The 16,616-nt window shown below is 49.1% G+C and overlaps 3 protein-coding genes across 3 annotated transcripts; 2 read left to right on the top strand and 1 right to left on the bottom strand.

The window, feature by feature from the left end:
- Positions 1-90: 90 nt before the first annotated feature.
- Positions 91-5,095, top strand: LOC128297164 (PAX3- and PAX7-binding protein 1). The gene is made up of 8 exons (XM_053032753.1): positions 91-665; positions 1,181-1,494; positions 2,276-2,525; positions 2,598-2,774; positions 2,848-3,567; positions 3,652-4,387; positions 4,465-4,788; positions 4,869-5,095. Exons 1-8 carry the CDS (start codon positions 344-346, stop codon positions 4,942-4,944), a joined length of 2,919 nt encoding a protein of 972 aa, XP_052888713.1. The 5' UTR covers positions 91-343; the 3' UTR covers positions 4,945-5,095.
- Positions 5,096-6,587: 1,492 nt separating this feature from the next.
- On the top strand, positions 6,588-16,589 carry LOC128301947 (uncharacterized). The gene is made up of 10 exons (XM_053038671.1): positions 6,588-6,752; positions 7,830-8,023; positions 8,100-9,288; positions 9,364-9,757; positions 10,508-10,727; positions 10,802-11,030; positions 11,100-12,073; positions 15,211-15,522; positions 15,578-15,818; positions 15,909-16,589. The coding sequence occupies exons 1-10, from the start codon at positions 6,704-6,706 to the stop codon at positions 16,403-16,405; spliced, it is 4,299 nt and encodes a 1,432-aa protein (XP_052894631.1). The 5' UTR covers positions 6,588-6,703; the 3' UTR covers positions 16,406-16,589.
- On the bottom strand, positions 13,021-14,913 carry LOC128302036 (arginine kinase 1-like). Its single transcript, XM_053038789.1, has 3 exons — positions 14,709-14,913; positions 13,662-14,637; positions 13,021-13,598 (listed from the first exon to the last, which is right to left on the bottom strand). Exons 1-3 carry the CDS (start codon positions 14,715-14,717, stop codon positions 13,198-13,200), a joined length of 1,386 nt encoding a protein of 461 aa, XP_052894749.1. The 5' UTR covers positions 14,718-14,913; the 3' UTR covers positions 13,021-13,197.
- Positions 16,590-16,616: the final 27 nt, after the last annotated feature.

Here is a 16,616-nt window from a genome sequence, read left to right as displayed (position 1 = left end):
TCGCGTGCGTTGATTCTTCTTTCTCGCTCCCCCCGTCGGCAATGCGTCAAAGTACATCTGTCAAAAGAGAAAGAAAAAAGCAAAGGAAAATTTTCTCTCAATGCGGAGCGATAGCGCTTTTCCGTCTGGCGTGTTTTGATTCAATTTTCCTACCTAATTGTCCATCCAATCCAGTGAAAAGTGTATTTTACATCAGAATCTTTCTTTTGCGTTGTGTGATACCTGAAAGTGATGTGATGCAGCAACAGTAGCAGCTTTTAAACGAGCCAAACACAGCGGGCAAAACAACAACACACATACACACGCACACACAGGGCAGCAGCAGGAACGGGCTTAATGAGCGATGTCGCTTTTCCGGAAACCAAAAAAACCAATCCAACGACGCGTTTTCAGCGGGTACGATGATGAGGATGAAGAGAACCACAATGCATCCGGCAAGGATTCCGGCTCACACTGCATCAGCAATGGAGGTGATAATGGGAGCGACACCAATCGACCCGTGCCGATGGATACCGATCCCACACCGGAAGGTCCGGCGGTAGCGGTTGTACCGACCGGGTCCGAACACCGCAAGCGAAAAGAACACCGTGCGGAATCTTCCTCTAAGGGCTCGTTGAAAGCGATTCCGAGCACCAAACCCTCTTTGCTTAGTTTCGACGACGAAGGTAACAAAAAACATCTATTTTAGCCCTTGAACATAACAAAACAGAAAAAGTACACGAAGCGAGAAAAAACGCAATATGCCCATCGTCGTCATGTGGCAAAGTGATCGCTAGTCGACGACCGTGAATTCAATTGCAGAAGAAAAGAAAAGCGTTTCTGGCAAATTGCACAGTGCCCGGAGAAGATTGCTAAAACGCACACTGACGGAATGTGGGATTCGTCCGGCCTTATAGGGTTAAATGAAGAAATCGAAATTATTCAGTGAATCCCCCGTGCGTCAATTGTACAGTGACCGTGACGCGAAACGTTACTCGCTGTAGGGAAAATTTCTCCCCTCCCCTTTTTGTGCACGATCATCGTACCGTCCAGCGCGCTACCCATCACCGTGTCTACTCAGGAACTCATTTAATGGCACCTTTTCCCGTTCGTTTTTCTTTTCTTCTTCTTCTTTCTCTTTATTTCCAATTCCCATCGCGATTGGGTCATCGTCCCGTTAACCGTTCCTTGTTCTGTGCAGAGGAGGGCGAAATTTTCCAAGTGAAAAAGTCCTCCCACAGCAAGAAGGTGATGAAAACGCTCGACAAGGAACGGCGCCGGAAACGACACATGGAAAAGAGCAATGGCACACAGTCGACCACGGCCCAGACCGGGTATGGCATGGAGCAGGGCAGCAAACCGAACGCCTCCCGCAAGCAGCAGTACCTTTCGTCATCATCACCGCCTTCAGGCACGGGGTCGTACGGCAACGACAGTAATGATAAGATAAAAAGAGAAAAGTGTGAAAATTCTAGCTCTAATATCCAAACAGAAATACGCACAGACGACTTTGTGGTAAGGTTATTATTATTCAATTTTCTACTACTCTTTTTTCCTTTAAGTTGTATTTAAACTACATTTACTTTGATCAAAAACATCACAAAAAACCACGATCGAAACATAGAAGATGATGAAGAAGAAGGTTAAGCGAGAACAAGCAATGCTTCGTATTGGTTCTTTTCGCCCAAAAACTTTATGTTGGATGTTACACAGACGGCAGTGCGTCCCTTGTTCTTTGCTTTAATCCCAGTTGTGAGCTCTTGGGAGAAGGAAATCGTCGAGTTAGTTTCGATTGGTGAACGATTGTTGATTTGCTTAGAAATTGAGTATTTTAAAATCGCGATCATTTGGGTTAATTGATCTCAGGTATTGGCGAATGATCGTTCAATGAGTCGAGTACCCAATGGGCTATACATACCGTTTCTCTGTGTATTATATTGTACCCATTTACTTAGAAACCTTTCCCCTATCAAATGCACCATGGCGCATCAAACCATAGTTCCACGCTCAATCCTTAAACAACCGATCGCGGTGGTTGATGCTTGATTTCGAGGATCACAGTAAGAAGAGCAAAATGCAAAACGCATCTACAAGCAGCCGAAAGGATAATTTGCACCGCTTTTTCGTCTCTCTAATACTCTGCGCCGCGCATTTCTTCTTCACTGTGTTAGAATCAGCGCAAAACGATGTCCATTATAAGATTTACGCTAATACGTGTCTTTCTGCTTTTATTTTGCATACATGGCTCTTGCTTCCCATGAAATCGCATTCAATCTTCGACACGGGTTGTGCGCAGCTGGTGGTCAAAAAGTCGGACCCTGAGAATATGATTCTGAACGGTCGGGCTGCCCTGTGCGCCGGACGGAACGATATGTCCTCGGAGGATGAAACGAACGAGGGAGATGAATCCGATGGTCGGATGCAGCATCACCATCGGTTTGCGAAACCGCAGGACAACTTCAAGATGTGTCTCGAGAACGGTGTTATACCGGATGCGGCCATGATTCATGCAGCGCGCAAGCGACGCCAGAAAGCTCGCGAGCAAGGTAAGTCAACGGCGGTATATTACCAAACTTACATGCGTTTTCAAATTCCATTTGTTTTGCTCTGCATTTTAGGTGAGTTTATTCCTGTCGAGGAACCGAAGGAAGAAAAGAATAAAAAACGAACCGTGCAAGAAGACGGAGACGGTGACGGATCGGATGAGGACGACGATCGGATCGATATGTCGGCTATAACCGGTGCCAAAGAGCGTGAAGAACGACGGGAACAGTTTTATGCCGTACAGCGCGAAGGTACTGCAATCTGGTTTTGCATTACCGTGAGACACACATTAATTCAATATTGAATTTCCTCCTCATCACACAGATTCCGATGCGGAAGATTCCGATGTGGAAACGAAGGAATGGGAAAATCAACAAATACGCAAGGGCGTTACCGGTGCTCAGCTAGTTTCAGCTCAGCAAGAGTCCGTAATTTCACAGTACTTAATCGGCAGCAGCTTCAGTCAAACGTTCCAGAACAAATCAGCCCTCCTGATGGATGATCAACGGGTCGGCGATGGGGCCAATGAGCTGCGTGGTCTTTCAACGGCTGCCCTGCTTGAGAAAGCTTATGCAGCGTCCAGTGGTATCCGGCTGGCTGGTAGTAGTAGTAGTAGTAGCAAGCGATCGAATGCAGCAAGCAGCGGCAGTGTTGGAATGACTAAAGCAACGGACACGAAACCAACCGGGCCCCGGATGCCACAGCAGATTCTTGCACAGCTGACAGAACGACAACGAACGACGGCAGAGTTAAATCGGAAGCACGACGAAGATATCAAACAAATTACGCAAGAAATCAAACTGCTCCAGATGGACCACCTATCGTGCGAACAAAAAGCTCCTGTTGCTGCGGCCAAGTACCGATTTTATCAAGAGTTTCGCTGCTATGTTTCGGATTTGATCGAGTGCTTAAATGAAAAGGTGCCATTGGTGATGGCCCTCGAGCAAAAAGCGCTTACCTTGATGGGGAAACATTCGGGAATGCTTATTGAACGACGCCGGCAGGACATGCGCGACCAGGTGAAGGAAGTTTCTGATGCAAACAGTAAGTATTGGCATGTAGCTGCGCAACGAGGACCGCAGGATCTAATGTTAATCCACCTTTTTTCTTATTCTGTTTCATTTGTAGAAGGCATCAAACGAGTTGGTCCCGAAGAGCAGGAACGCGTACGGCGAGCAGCTGAACGGGAGGGACGTCGCACACGCCGTCGGCGGGATCGCGAAAAGAATGAAACGGCTGAGAGTCACTTCGATGGCATGTCTAGTGATGACGAAATCCCAGACATGGAAGCAGCCCGCTATCGTTCCACGCTGCAGGCGATAGAGCTGGAAACGAGAGAGGTGTTTGTAGACGCGGCGGAAGAGTACGGTGAGGTGGCCGGCATCTTGGAGCGGTTTGAGCAGTGGCGCCAGCACGATATGCCCGCGTACAGTGACGCTTATGTGAGCCTTTGTCTGCCCAAGATCTTGGCACCATTGATCCGGATCGACCACGTCTGCTGGAACCCACTAACGATGGAAGCCTTGGTTGAGGTGGAGAATGAGAAATGGTACCGCACGGTCGCTCAGTATGGTTGCTCGGCCACAACGGAGGCGTCACTAGCAGCGGATCCAGACGTTCGCCTTATACCGACGCTGGTGGAGAAAATATTCCTGCCAAAGCTGACGGCACTGGTCGAACAGTACTGGGATCCGCTGTCGACGACGCAAACGTTCCGATTGGTGCGATTACTGAAGCGATTCGTGCGCGACTATCCATCGCTAAAGATCACGTGCAAACCTCTCCGAGTGCTCTTCCAAGCCATTCTCGATAAGCTAAAACAGTCGATCGACAACGATGTGTTTATTCCAATCTTTCCCAAACAGTAGGTATTCAAGTCCGCGGATTGTTTCCTGTAATTTTCCTGAAAATTATCCTTCCATGTACTTCCTTCCATTGTAGAGCGCAAGAGGCAAAATCGTCTTTCTTTCAACGCCAGTTCTGTAGCGGTTTAAAGCTACTGCGCAACATCACCAGCTGGCAAGGCATTCTGGCCGATGCAGCACTGAAAGAGCTCGCGATCGGATCGCTGCTGAATCGATACCTGCTGAATGGAATGCGCGTTTGCTCGCCAGTGGATGCGATCGCGAAAGCTTCAACCATTGTGTACACATTGCCACGCGTCTGGCTTAACTCGGGTGCAACCGTCGTGCAGAGCATGGATCAGTTCGTCAACATGCTACAGCATTTGCAATCTCAACTAGACCCTGCCCTTCCACAAAACGGGTAAGTTGTTGTTTGGTGCGATCTAAGATGCATAAGACAAGCATACTACAAAAGAAGCTTTCTTTATTTACTTTTAACAGAGAACTTGCCGAACAGATACGCAAAATTCTAACCAGTTTGCACGTGGTTTCAACGTCTTCTGCGGTATCGAAGTAACGTTATAAAGAAGAACGCTTTATTGATACATATACCCCGGTACCCAACAGTCGATTTTCGATCAATGTTTCTAATATAATAGAAAAAGCAAGCAAATAAAGTTTGCCCCAATCGTTTTGAATGAACGGAAATAAATTTAAAAAATGGATGAATAGAGAATGCTGGAGGATCAAGCTGCTACAAGAGTAAATCCGAGCAGTGGCAGAATCAAGGTTCGGCAAAAAGAGAAATACTGGAAAATGTTGAGAAAGCAACAGATCGCAAACTGTTCTTCCGATAGGTCGAGGATCCTTCAGGAATGCGGAGAATGCAGCGCAAATTAACTGCGGACTGCACAACACGACGTTCGAATCTGATTGAGCTCATGATGAGGAGATGGATGCTACTATCCGGTGATCGGTACCGGTACCGGTGATCAATGCTAGAGACTGATAATCAGTAGACCATTAAATTCGAGCTACAACGTCGTCGAAGGACATCCAAAGAGTCCTCGCACTCTAATACCTATCGAAGAACGGGTATAGCTCTAGAGGAAAGGAACAATTTGGTGGCGAACGATTGAGAATCCTGGCCATATCGCTCAACTATAAACAAGTCAAAGAAGAGGCAAAATTCTTTCCCAAAACAAGGGCCAAATCTGTTAACTGATTTCAATCAACTGCAATGCCCGGAATGTAGCGAACGATGATGATGTCATGCAGGCATCAACTGGCACCGTTCCTTAGTGCTTTCCCGTTCGTCGTCCTTGCAAAACATTGACGAAAGGCGCATCCCAAAAATAGCATCTTTTTATTGACCGCGGGTGGACTAATGGAATCACGAGATACCCCCAAAGAGTGCGCTATTGCATTGACCCACCGGCAGTTTTTCCTTTAATCAAATCTACTTCCTTCCATTTGTTTCAACGCGCCCTGTCATTCATTTTTTTCGCCCATGAACGGCAGTTGCATCATTCGTCACCGCTGTGGGTCAACAGTTTTGCGCGATTGTGCTAGGCCGGAACCGAAGGACCACGTTTGATACTCGTCAGACGAAAAAAAAGCCTTATCAGCATTTCTTGGTATTTACTCATTTCAAACTCCTCCCGCACGATTCCATGCCATCCCCGAACGATCTTACGATTTGGTCGTTCTGCTTTCCTCGCTTTCAGTGCAGAACCCCGGCGGCACTTCTGCTGGCAAGCAAACCATACAACCAGAGTCAGTTGTGTGCCGTCCGATCGCGAGAACGCAGACGGTTGCGGCCGGTTGTCTGAACGGAACGGGAACGTCGTCCCGTCGTGGTTGGTTGTAGTGTACGTCGAGCTTCCTCTCCCTGGGAATGAATAACCTCCGGGGTCACGACGTCACCGATCAGAAGTGCGGTTAAGTGCCTTTGCCAAGGCATCGACGACCAGTGATTGGTCAATTGACAGGCGCCTCCAACCCATCCCTGCTAGGGGATGTCCCAGCAGCCGTGGGCTGGATAAAACCAAGACGATCGATGCTGCTCGTCAGTTATGTCGCGACTATCGTCCAGTTCGGAGTGATCTCAATCGCAGGAGAAAGTGAAGTCCCGAGAGCAATTGAACCTGAAGCGTTGGTGATGCGTTGTGTTATGTGTGAACATCTGCAAGATGATTTGAGTTGCATTTCCGTTTGATTAACGGTGTCCACCCCCATTGAGTGTCTGTACCGTGTTCTCCATCATAGTGATCAGTGCGTTTGAAGAAGAAAACAACAAACAGTGTGTGATAAGTTGTGACACTATCGCTGTCAGGATGGGTTCCACCATTCCAGCCAATCGACGACTTCCGGTGCTAGTGTGGGGTTAGTAGCTGTTTCCGAAATTCTGGCCCCTGTAATGGTCGCTTCTCAACATTTCACCAGCACACTCCGAAGATAACAAAGCTTCCTGCCGAAAGCCCCGCAACACAAAGTCACCAAAACTCCGGGGCCGTAACCCGCTTCCTCTGTGTGTGTGTGTGTGTGCGTTTGTATACCGCCGGCTGGTGATAGTGGCTTATCGCTTACGGTGGACTGGAATGCGTGGCATCGTAGAATGCATTTGCACAACATTCCACAGCAGTGTCCTCAAGCTGATCGAAGCCCGCGCAGGAAAGAGGAGATGAAGAGTGCCACGCGTTTTTGCTCGCCCATCTTTTGCCGGCAGTCTCGTGATCCGATCCAACGTTGACCTTTTGACAGCGTTTTAATTGCTTGTCCAGGCTAGGCGAGACGGAGTCGGACATGCTGCTGGAAGCAACTGGAACTCTACGCACGAGGAAATGCGTTCATTAACGAAAGGAAAGGCACTGAAGCTATCGTTAGATGCCTCATGCATTGATGTGTCGTCTTGTGGCCAAGCGAAAGGATCTTATTGGGAGAGGTTCTTGAAGAATTTTGACTTCGATATTCCGGTTTTGACTTGACATGATCTGGCGTGGAATTTTCCTACATTAGAAATGGTTTGCTTTGCACCGGATTTACCCTCCGTGTCTTATCAGCTTACACAGCTGTGAGAGTAGCTTTCAAAATATTTCTAATAACTTTTCCATAAAATCTAAACAATTCAACACACACATTTGCTGGCTGTTTTTTAAATGTCTGTCTTTTTAACAGTACCTACCCTTCTTTATTGACACAACAACCTCAAGGGATCGCAAAAAAAGGCCTGCTTATTTCTTCTGGCTATCCCCGGCTATCTCTTCTGACTTTATTTACCCCGTTAAGCGTAGGGAGACTGGGTCCGAATGGGATTTTGTACCGGTCGCTGTCGTGTCCGGCAATCGCTACCAATACACCACCGTGCCTCCCCATAATATTCTAACAATTATTAGCCCAACATTATTAGCAGAGTTAATTTTACTACGACTCACTGTGTATCATGCTATCGTGCTATTGCAGCTGTGATCATACTGCCGCTACTCATTGATCGCAGCAATGCGTTCGATATCTTTCCACCAAACTACGATATCCGGTACCGGCTGGAAACGGATGTGACTCTCGTGCCGGATGTGCACGCGACCGATAACTACATGTGGTACCTGAACGGTTACCTGCGAGTCCATCGTTACGATGCGAAAAATCTTGCCGCACAGGTAAGTTACACTCCTAATGTAGCCGAAAAAGAGAGAAGAGTTTTGCTCACACTAGCCCGTTCCTTGCACGCGATAGATCGAGCTCGATCGCCATCACATCCCACAGAGCGAGGGTGATGTGTCCGCACTGCTGGAACCTTTCCGTATAGCGATCGCAAACGATACGATCCTCAGCATCCAGCTCAAGCAGAATGAACCGATCTGGTCGGCGAACATCAAGCGTGCGCTGGCCTCACTGCTGCAAGCGCACGGTGACGGTCCCGGGGCGTATGTTGTCGATGAGCAGGGCATCTTCGGCAGCTGCCCGACCGAGTACTTCGTCGTGAACAAATCGAACGTGTTCGAGATTTCGAAAACGTACGGCATGGACCGGTGTACGATCTATCGCGGTGCGATCTATCTGACGCGCAGCAATATACCGCAGAATCACTGCATCCCGAACAAGCAACCGCAGGCGATCACGTCCCGTATCGCGAACTACAAGCTGCGTAAGATCGAGTCGTACCGCTACATGCTGACCGAGCTCGATGGCACCATGCGCACGAACATTCGGACGCTGGAATCCTACTACCCCCAGTTCCTGTACTCGCGTGTGGTTTTGCGGTACGAGCAGCACCAGGTCCTGGACGATACGCCCGGTCGACCGGTGGTGGACATCGTCAACGGCATGGCGTATCTGTTCAGTCCCATCCTGTTCGAGAGCCCCGATCTCGAGGCGACCGGTGGCCGCAGTCCAAAATCGAAAGAGAAGCTAATAAACCGTACCGCCAGCTTGCTGAACGCAATGGCGGACAATCTGGAGACGGTGGACAACAAGCTGAAGGAACCGTACGACGAGACGGTGTCGGAAATCATCCGGCTGATGGGCACGATGGATTTGGAAACGCTGAAGCAGCTGTACGAGGAGATCGATCTCGGTACATCGTATCGGCAGGAAACGGCCCGAAACATCTTTCTCGAGATAGTGCCGCGTACGGGGACGACCTCCACCATACTGCTCACGCGCGATCTCATCATGAACAAGCAGGTTAACCCGATGACGGCGGTACAGCTGCTGATCTCGCTACCATTCTACATGGCGGAACCGTCGCAAGAGTTGGTAAAGGAGTGTGAGGTATTCCTGGAAGTTGGTGCGGATCGGCCGGACATAAAGCATGCGGCGGTGCTCAGTTACGCCACCATGATCTACAACACGTTCGTGGCGGGTAAATTGACTGCGGACACGTTCGAAAAGTACGTCAAGATGTACTTCGATCTGTTCCTGAGTAAGTTTGCATTTCGCTAATCTCTTTTCTCGCGAACAACCGCTCGACTGTGCATTTTGTCCTTTCTTCCAACAGATAGCTTCGAGTACGAGCAGCAGATGCTCTACCTGGAGGGGTTGGGCAATCTGCAGCTGGAAAACGTGGCCGAATATTTGGATCCAATTATTCGCGCAGACTATCCGCAAAACACCGACATACGCTTTCTCGCCATGTTGGCCCTGCTGCCGACGGCCCATTTGCGCCCGAACCAGGTGTACGAAACGTACTGGCCAATCTTTCACTCGCGCACCAGCCCGTTGCAGCTGCGGGTGGCCGCATTTACGATGCTGCTGTTCTCCAATCCAACGCCGGGCCGGTTACTGGGGCTGTACAGTGTGATTAAGACGGAGAACGATCCGCATATGATCAACTTTTATCGCACGACCGTCCTGAGCATCTCCGAAACGACCTACCCTTGCTACCAGCATCTGTAAGTACGAGAGTTTGGGCGAAGTTTGGAATTGGGTGTGGGAGATGGGCTTGCTTGTGTACTCTTCAACCTAGAGGGGGGCGATCCGCGTCTCGGAGGTGGAATCTTCGCGAACCATCTTCTTTAAGTCAATCCCGATCATGGCATACGTTGATGATGTAGACAACAATCGTTTACGGCTCTCCTAAGTAGCCGATGCTTACCAAAGGATTGAGCAGGCGGCCTTGGGTTGAAGATTAACGAGGATAAAACCCAAGCTGATGGTAATACTCTCAGCGATCTTGCAATCAAATACTAATCAAAGGTCAAATGTCAACACCGACAACAACATAATTGATGTTGAGATAGGTGCTAGAGTGTTTGTTTGTAAGCCGGTCTTTCAACAGTCCGACAAGTCTGACAGTCTGACTACAACTTCTCTAGAGAAATACCTGTCGTGACGAACGAAGCTGGATCTATAAAGAAATTATATAGTTCCAGTACTCACATACGCTTCTGGGGCATGGACTCTGTCTCTGAGTAGGCGTGGAAGGACAATGGAGGTGCAGCTTTAATGACGAGCTCTACGACTCGCCTCGCCAGGGTCCGGTGGACTGGTCATATCCTTGTTTGTAGAGTCCTTTTAGGTTGTCCAAATGGACAGAGGAGCCGTGGTAGGCTCCGAGGCAAAGACCGTGAAACCGTTGTAGCATCGGATAAGTAAGTAAGTAAGATTCAATTGGGGCTTTGCTTTCAATTCTTCGCTTCTAGCAAGTTGCTTCTCGCATACATGACCCGCCAACTACCGGATGCACCTGCGCCCAAGTATTGGGTCACTGGCAACTATCTGTTTGACTACCGCGACCGTAAGTTCCACATCGGTTCGATGCTGCAGACCATGCTGATCGGTAGCCACCAAACGGATCTACCAATGATCGCTTCATTCAAGTTCGATACGGAAGCTCTTGGCAGGTTTACGGGCCAGCTGGGGGTATGTGTCTAATCGACCCAATCGGCCCTTTGTCAGGTTTGGAGAACTAACACACGTTTGTGTACCATCCGCAGCTGTACATTAAAGCGCGCGGATTGAGTGACGCTGTCATCAACCGGCTGACGACGTTCAACTCGAGCCATCTGCGGTTGGATCGATTGAGCAGCATACTGAAATCGATGAAGCTATCCACCATTAGTCCCACGCCATTACATTTCGAGTTTATCGTCCAGTTTGAGGGTAAAGCCGTCCTATGTTACCATCTCAATCAAACGACGTTCCACAATCTAACCGACGGAAACAGTAAGTATAAGCTGCTGAAGTAGGAACTGGAGAATATGTTGCTTGCACGCAGTTTCTCATCACTTTCAGTCATCAAACGGATTAATCTGCTGCGGGATAGCCACGTTAATATGCAGATCGTGCGACGACCGTTCATGATCAAGTACGCGCTTCCGACGCTGCTCGGCACGCCGGCTGATATCCTTATCGAGAACACCGTGCTGGCGACGGTTCGTGGCAACACCACGCAGCAGACGATGCTGATGGACAAGGTGGCGCGCAGCAACCAGGTGGACGTCCGTTACTCTTCCTACGCAGTGGTAAAGATTCGCAGCTACAACCCCATCAACGATGTAGAATATTCCACCATACGTGAGCAAGGCTTCCTGGTCTACATACCGGTGAACAACGAGATCGTGTGGGACATTGCGGGAAAATCGATTAGCTACAGCTTCTACCGCCCAGAGAACATGACCAGCGGCATCGCGCTGAAGAGCCGCACACGCAACACACCGGCAAACAGTTCTACTGCAGCGGAAACTCTCGAGCCGAAGGAGGAAGACATTGCCAAGTATGGGTACCGGATCGATGATCTGGGCATTCAGCTGCTCGCTAGGGTGCACCAAGACTACACCAAGGACAATGTGATGTTCATGCTCGAAACGGACATACTGGACAATGCGAAGGTTCTCACGAAAGCCCCGTTCTCGCTGGTCAACAACCTGCTGCGCATCGTCAGCCTGATACAGCTGAACACGATCCACATCGGACGTGACAAACACCTGACGCTGCTGATTGCGAACGATCAGAAAACGCTCCTGCAGGGTACGCTCAAATGGGACACCCAGAACTACTCCAAACAGCCGGCCGTGCCGGAAAACGAAGTGCTGCGGGTAAATCTGATCCTTGCCCACACCATTCCCAAACCGGAAGGCAGCCGGGACGAGGTGAAGGTACTGCACAAGTGGGACATCGTGTCACAGTACACCAACTTCAAGTGTGACCGTGCAGCACGGATATTCTTCTCGCTTACACGCCACGAATGGAACAGTTCCAACTGGAAGGTAAGTTACCACGGCGGGGGTGGGAAGGTAACCGTGGGGTGGGTTGGTGAGTTGGGATCTTGTTCGACTCCATGTTACCGGCCGGGATCCATCTTGGCGCACGCGTGTGCTGGCTCGCGCGTTCGTTTTTCAATTGAATTAAACTCAATCAGAGTGGGGTCAATTTTTTGCGCACCCCGAGCAACATCAGCATGGCCGGGATTGGGTGATTGCATTTCTCCGCAGTGGACAATCGAATTGTTTTTAATTGTTCCAGCCATATCTGTGCAAATGTGCATACCACCCAGGGAGCGCTGGATCTTGGCGTCTTTGTTTTTTTTTTTTGTATGTGCTAAAAAATGGAGAAAACATAACGAGAACTACAGGGTGTTCAATAAGATCGAATACACTTTTAAAATACCATAAAAGAACTAGAAATGTTTTTTTTTTGTTTCTGGGTTTTTCTATCCAACGTTTAAAACATGCATATTTAGAAAAAAATACGTACTTCGTATTACTTCACAAGCTTCACATATTGCTCGAAACAGAAACGTTAATCATTCAGAATCTAGGTTTACACCAAATTCCTGTATGTTCTGGTACACCGTCCTGCTGGAACACGAAGTGCTTATCTCCGTAGAAGTTTCGGAGACTGGAGGCAACTACATGCACGAGAAACTAAATGTAAAGGTACGTCGCGTTAAATTTGGCCTTGGTTTTCAATCGATACCAAGCGGGGATTGTCTCCTAATTAGCACGAACGATGCGTTTGGGAAGTGTAAATTTTAAAGTGAATATGCGTAGTTAAAACTGACAACGATATCAGAAACAGATAATGAACATGGCGCAATCATAATGACGCGTACTTGACGATGCAAATTTCTATTCGAACTTATTGACCACCCTGTAGTGTGGAGCTTTGCAAGTCCCATGGCTTTATAGTTATGAGAATTGATTTATTTTGGATGCGCAACTGAAGCTAGAGTCAGAGTAACATGAACATAATGGTATCCCCGACATTGATTGTACTAGCAGAACGACTAGCTGAAGCAATTTTGCTTGAAAGGCGAATATTCCAAATAGCAACAAGTAAGATTGTGTGTCCATATACGTCGATCCCCTTCGTTTCCCTTCACGAAAGTAGCTTATTCGGCTGCGGGCTCAGCCTCACCGGCGGCTTCAGTACCACCGGCTTCCAACTCCTTTTCCAACGCAATCAATGCCTTCACACCGTCCACCATTTCCTTGACCGCCTCAAACTCCGTCAGCCCAAGACGTCGTTTGTTCGACACATCTAGTACGCCATCGTCGGTGCCCGTGTGCTCACCGTGCACACCGCGTATCTGCAGTTTGTGAGTATCCGCTGCCTCCTCCATTCGGGCCTTGTCACTGCTTAGTTTCGGCAGGCGAATGTGTACCGAGGCACGAATTGCCGTGCCGAGATTGGTCGGACAGAAGGTAAGATATCCGAGACGTTCGTCGCGTTGGAAGGTAATATGTTTCTCCAGCGTTTCCATCGCGGTGATGAACCGTTGGTACACTTGCGCTGCAAATAGTAAGCATCAATGTGAGGCTAAACGTCGAAATCAACTGACATACCACTACTCACCGACATCGGCACCATCCTGCATGGAGATAATACGCAAGTGGTCCTCCTCATTCACCCACATTACGAACGTTTTCGCCTCATTCAGAAGGATGGCTCGTCCAGCCGGGAAGAACCGATTGGCTTGTGCTTCAGCCAGAAAACGGTCACACTCCTTGAACAGATAGTGTCCTTCGGTCAACTCCAACTTTTTGTCCGCATCGAGCGTTTCCAACAGATGAAGCTCTCCCTGCAATTCATCCGGCAGGTTCTGTACTGCGTCCTGCACCTGTTGGTAGATTGCTTCGTACTGATCCTCCTGCATACGCGGATGGTACGGGAATTCTTCCACGGACCGGGCACAGCGGACACGCGTCGAAACGACATACTGTCCCTCGGGATCAGGATTTTCCAGCTCCGTCGGGTCTCCCCAGCTGAGTGCCGGCTGTTTATCCTCCGCACCGAACCCCCCATGATACTCCACGATCAGTGGGTCAAACAGTTCGGCAAACACGCTGTATGCCTCCGGGTCGGCCGCATACAGCCCAACGTGCGAATCCCGATTCTTCAACCCCGACTGGACGCAATCTAGCAGGGTCGATTTGAGGGTCGGGGTTTTCACCACCCTCAACTGCTCGAGCAGCTCTTGGGTGAGATGTGTTTTCAACAGCGATTGGCATCCTTCGTCCTCTGCCAGCTCCTGCAGACCGGTATCGAGTGCCAGATTGGTTTCGCTAGCTGTTCGACGAACATTAAGCGCAAGTCCACGATTTTCGCGCTCAAGTTGCTGGATCCGTTTGCGGGCTGCGGCCAACTCATCCATACTTTCCGCGACCTGCTCATCCGTGGGACAGTTTTCACACAGTACCTGCCGGATGAACTTGCAGGCATCTTCTGGTTTGTGGTCTTCCTGGTACAGTCGAATCAGCGCCTTGCTTAGACAATCGATGGCACCCGCAGATTCGAGATACTTCCGGAATGCCTCACGCTTTTGATCCAGCTAACAGATAAGGGAGGGATGAATAGTGCACCTCAATGCTACAAAGTCGATTCTTTACCGATTCCACTTACCGAAGCCATTGTGGTTGGTTGAATAGCCTCTGTACACTTCAGCCGACCTTGTAGGGCTTTTTCAAGTGGCGCACTTCCGATGCGACGAAATAAGACACTGCTCACTGTTTTTAACTCACACACGTACTGCTCCTTTCTCAGGTATCGGGATTTTGTCAGAAGCCTGCTTTGAAATTCACTGCTAATTTAGATCCTACTACGGATTGCAACCTGCTCGCTCGATGGTTTTGCCTTGAATGACGATGTCAGCGCACTTCAATGACTACTGAGCTTCTAGCGAAAGTTGGTGCACGTGAGCAAAAGGAAACACGAAAATTCCATGGCACGGGAATGGTGCAATATGCTAAGCAGTGTGGTACCAACAGGCAGCAACCAAACAGTTCTGTTGCCATGGCGATACATACTGGTTGCTTTCCAAAGGATAAACGCGTTTAAACGCGAAAAAAAAACAAAAATATTACACCTCGCTACATGGAAATATGTTTTTTGATTGTCATTGTAGATGTGCTTTTCGGCGGATTATCGGCCGCTAGTGTTCCTGCAGCGTCCCTTCCAGCTTACGGGCGAGGTCGTGTTCGGCGAGACGAAGGTACCGAAACAGTGCCCCAAAGAGCCCCGGATTGCGTTCAACGTGTCGTACCATCTGCCGGATTATGTCGAGCGAATCTATCGCGCCCTCGACACGAAGGACCGTAGCTGCCCGAAGGAAATTCTACGCCTTACACCACCACCATTTTCAGGCGACTGCCGGGCAGATCGATTTAGTCCACTGACAACGGTTACTGGGCTCGATGGACGGTTTACGTTCACGAAGGTATGGCCACACCACGGATTCCGTTACGATTTTTTAATTATGCCTGTCTTTATAGCTGCCTTCCTGGATCGATATGTTGTTGCACCGGTTGGACCACGCTGTTTCGGCAGTTGTGCCTGGACGTGTGCATACGCTCAACATGACCGACCATATCGATGTGCAAGCCCGCGTTCTCCAGTGGTCGAACGATACGGAAATCCAGATCAACGGTGGCACCATATGGTTCCCTTCGCGGTTCTATCACAATGTCAAAATGCAACATTCCTACACGTCACGGATCGAGTACGGGTTTCTCAGTAAGCTCCAATGAGATGGGTCCTTGCGTGAGGGAACTTTATCAGTAATTGCTTGTGTTTGGGTTTTTGTTTGTATTCTCCACTTCCCAGGTGTCTGCAGCTTGATCCACAACAAGTTGACGACTTTCAACGATCGCATCCTGCAGCTGACGAACGAGATCCGGGACGAGTATCGGGTGCGCGATAGCTTTCTGCTAACCGCCGACTGTTCGCTTACACCCAAAATGGCCGTCTTAGTGCTGGATGACCAGAAGGGCGTACAGATCTACACCGGCGGTAACTATTTGATCTACGAACCGAGTTCTGGTGCGGGTGCTGTCCACAGTAACGGCACGTCCTTCTCACCTACCATGACTGTGAACATTAACGATGAGCAGCTGATCGATCTCCGCAATATCGTATATCAGTATCCACCCGATGACGAATTCTACGACTTCCGGGTGTACATCGATCGGGAGGGTGTACTCGTGGTTGAAAACCAGCTCAATGGAGCCGTCGTACAGTACGGACCGGCGGGTATTGTCAATCTGCTGCTACCGACCGTACACAAGGGTCAGATGTGTGGTCTGTGCAGTGATCGCGAGTAGCATAAATCGTTCGACTGAGCAAGGAACACCGTCCGTCGAAATCCGGCGGATCAGAGTGTATATGCGTACGTGCGCGCGTATGGTTATATACACCACGCAGCATTAGGTAACAGTGCATGTAAGCATTTGTTCGTATTCTACGTTAGAATATAGTAGACGATAATAATAACAAAACCTTTCAATAAAATTAACTACATATAGCGCGTATTTA

Source organism: Anopheles moucheti, chromosome 2 (assembly GCF_943734755.1).
Source record: "Anopheles moucheti chromosome 2, idAnoMoucSN_F20_07, whole genome shotgun sequence".
In the NCBI taxonomy this organism is placed as follows: Eukaryota; Metazoa; Arthropoda; class Insecta; order Diptera; family Culicidae; genus Anopheles; species Anopheles moucheti.
This window is presented reverse-complemented; position numbering and strand designations above follow the sequence as displayed.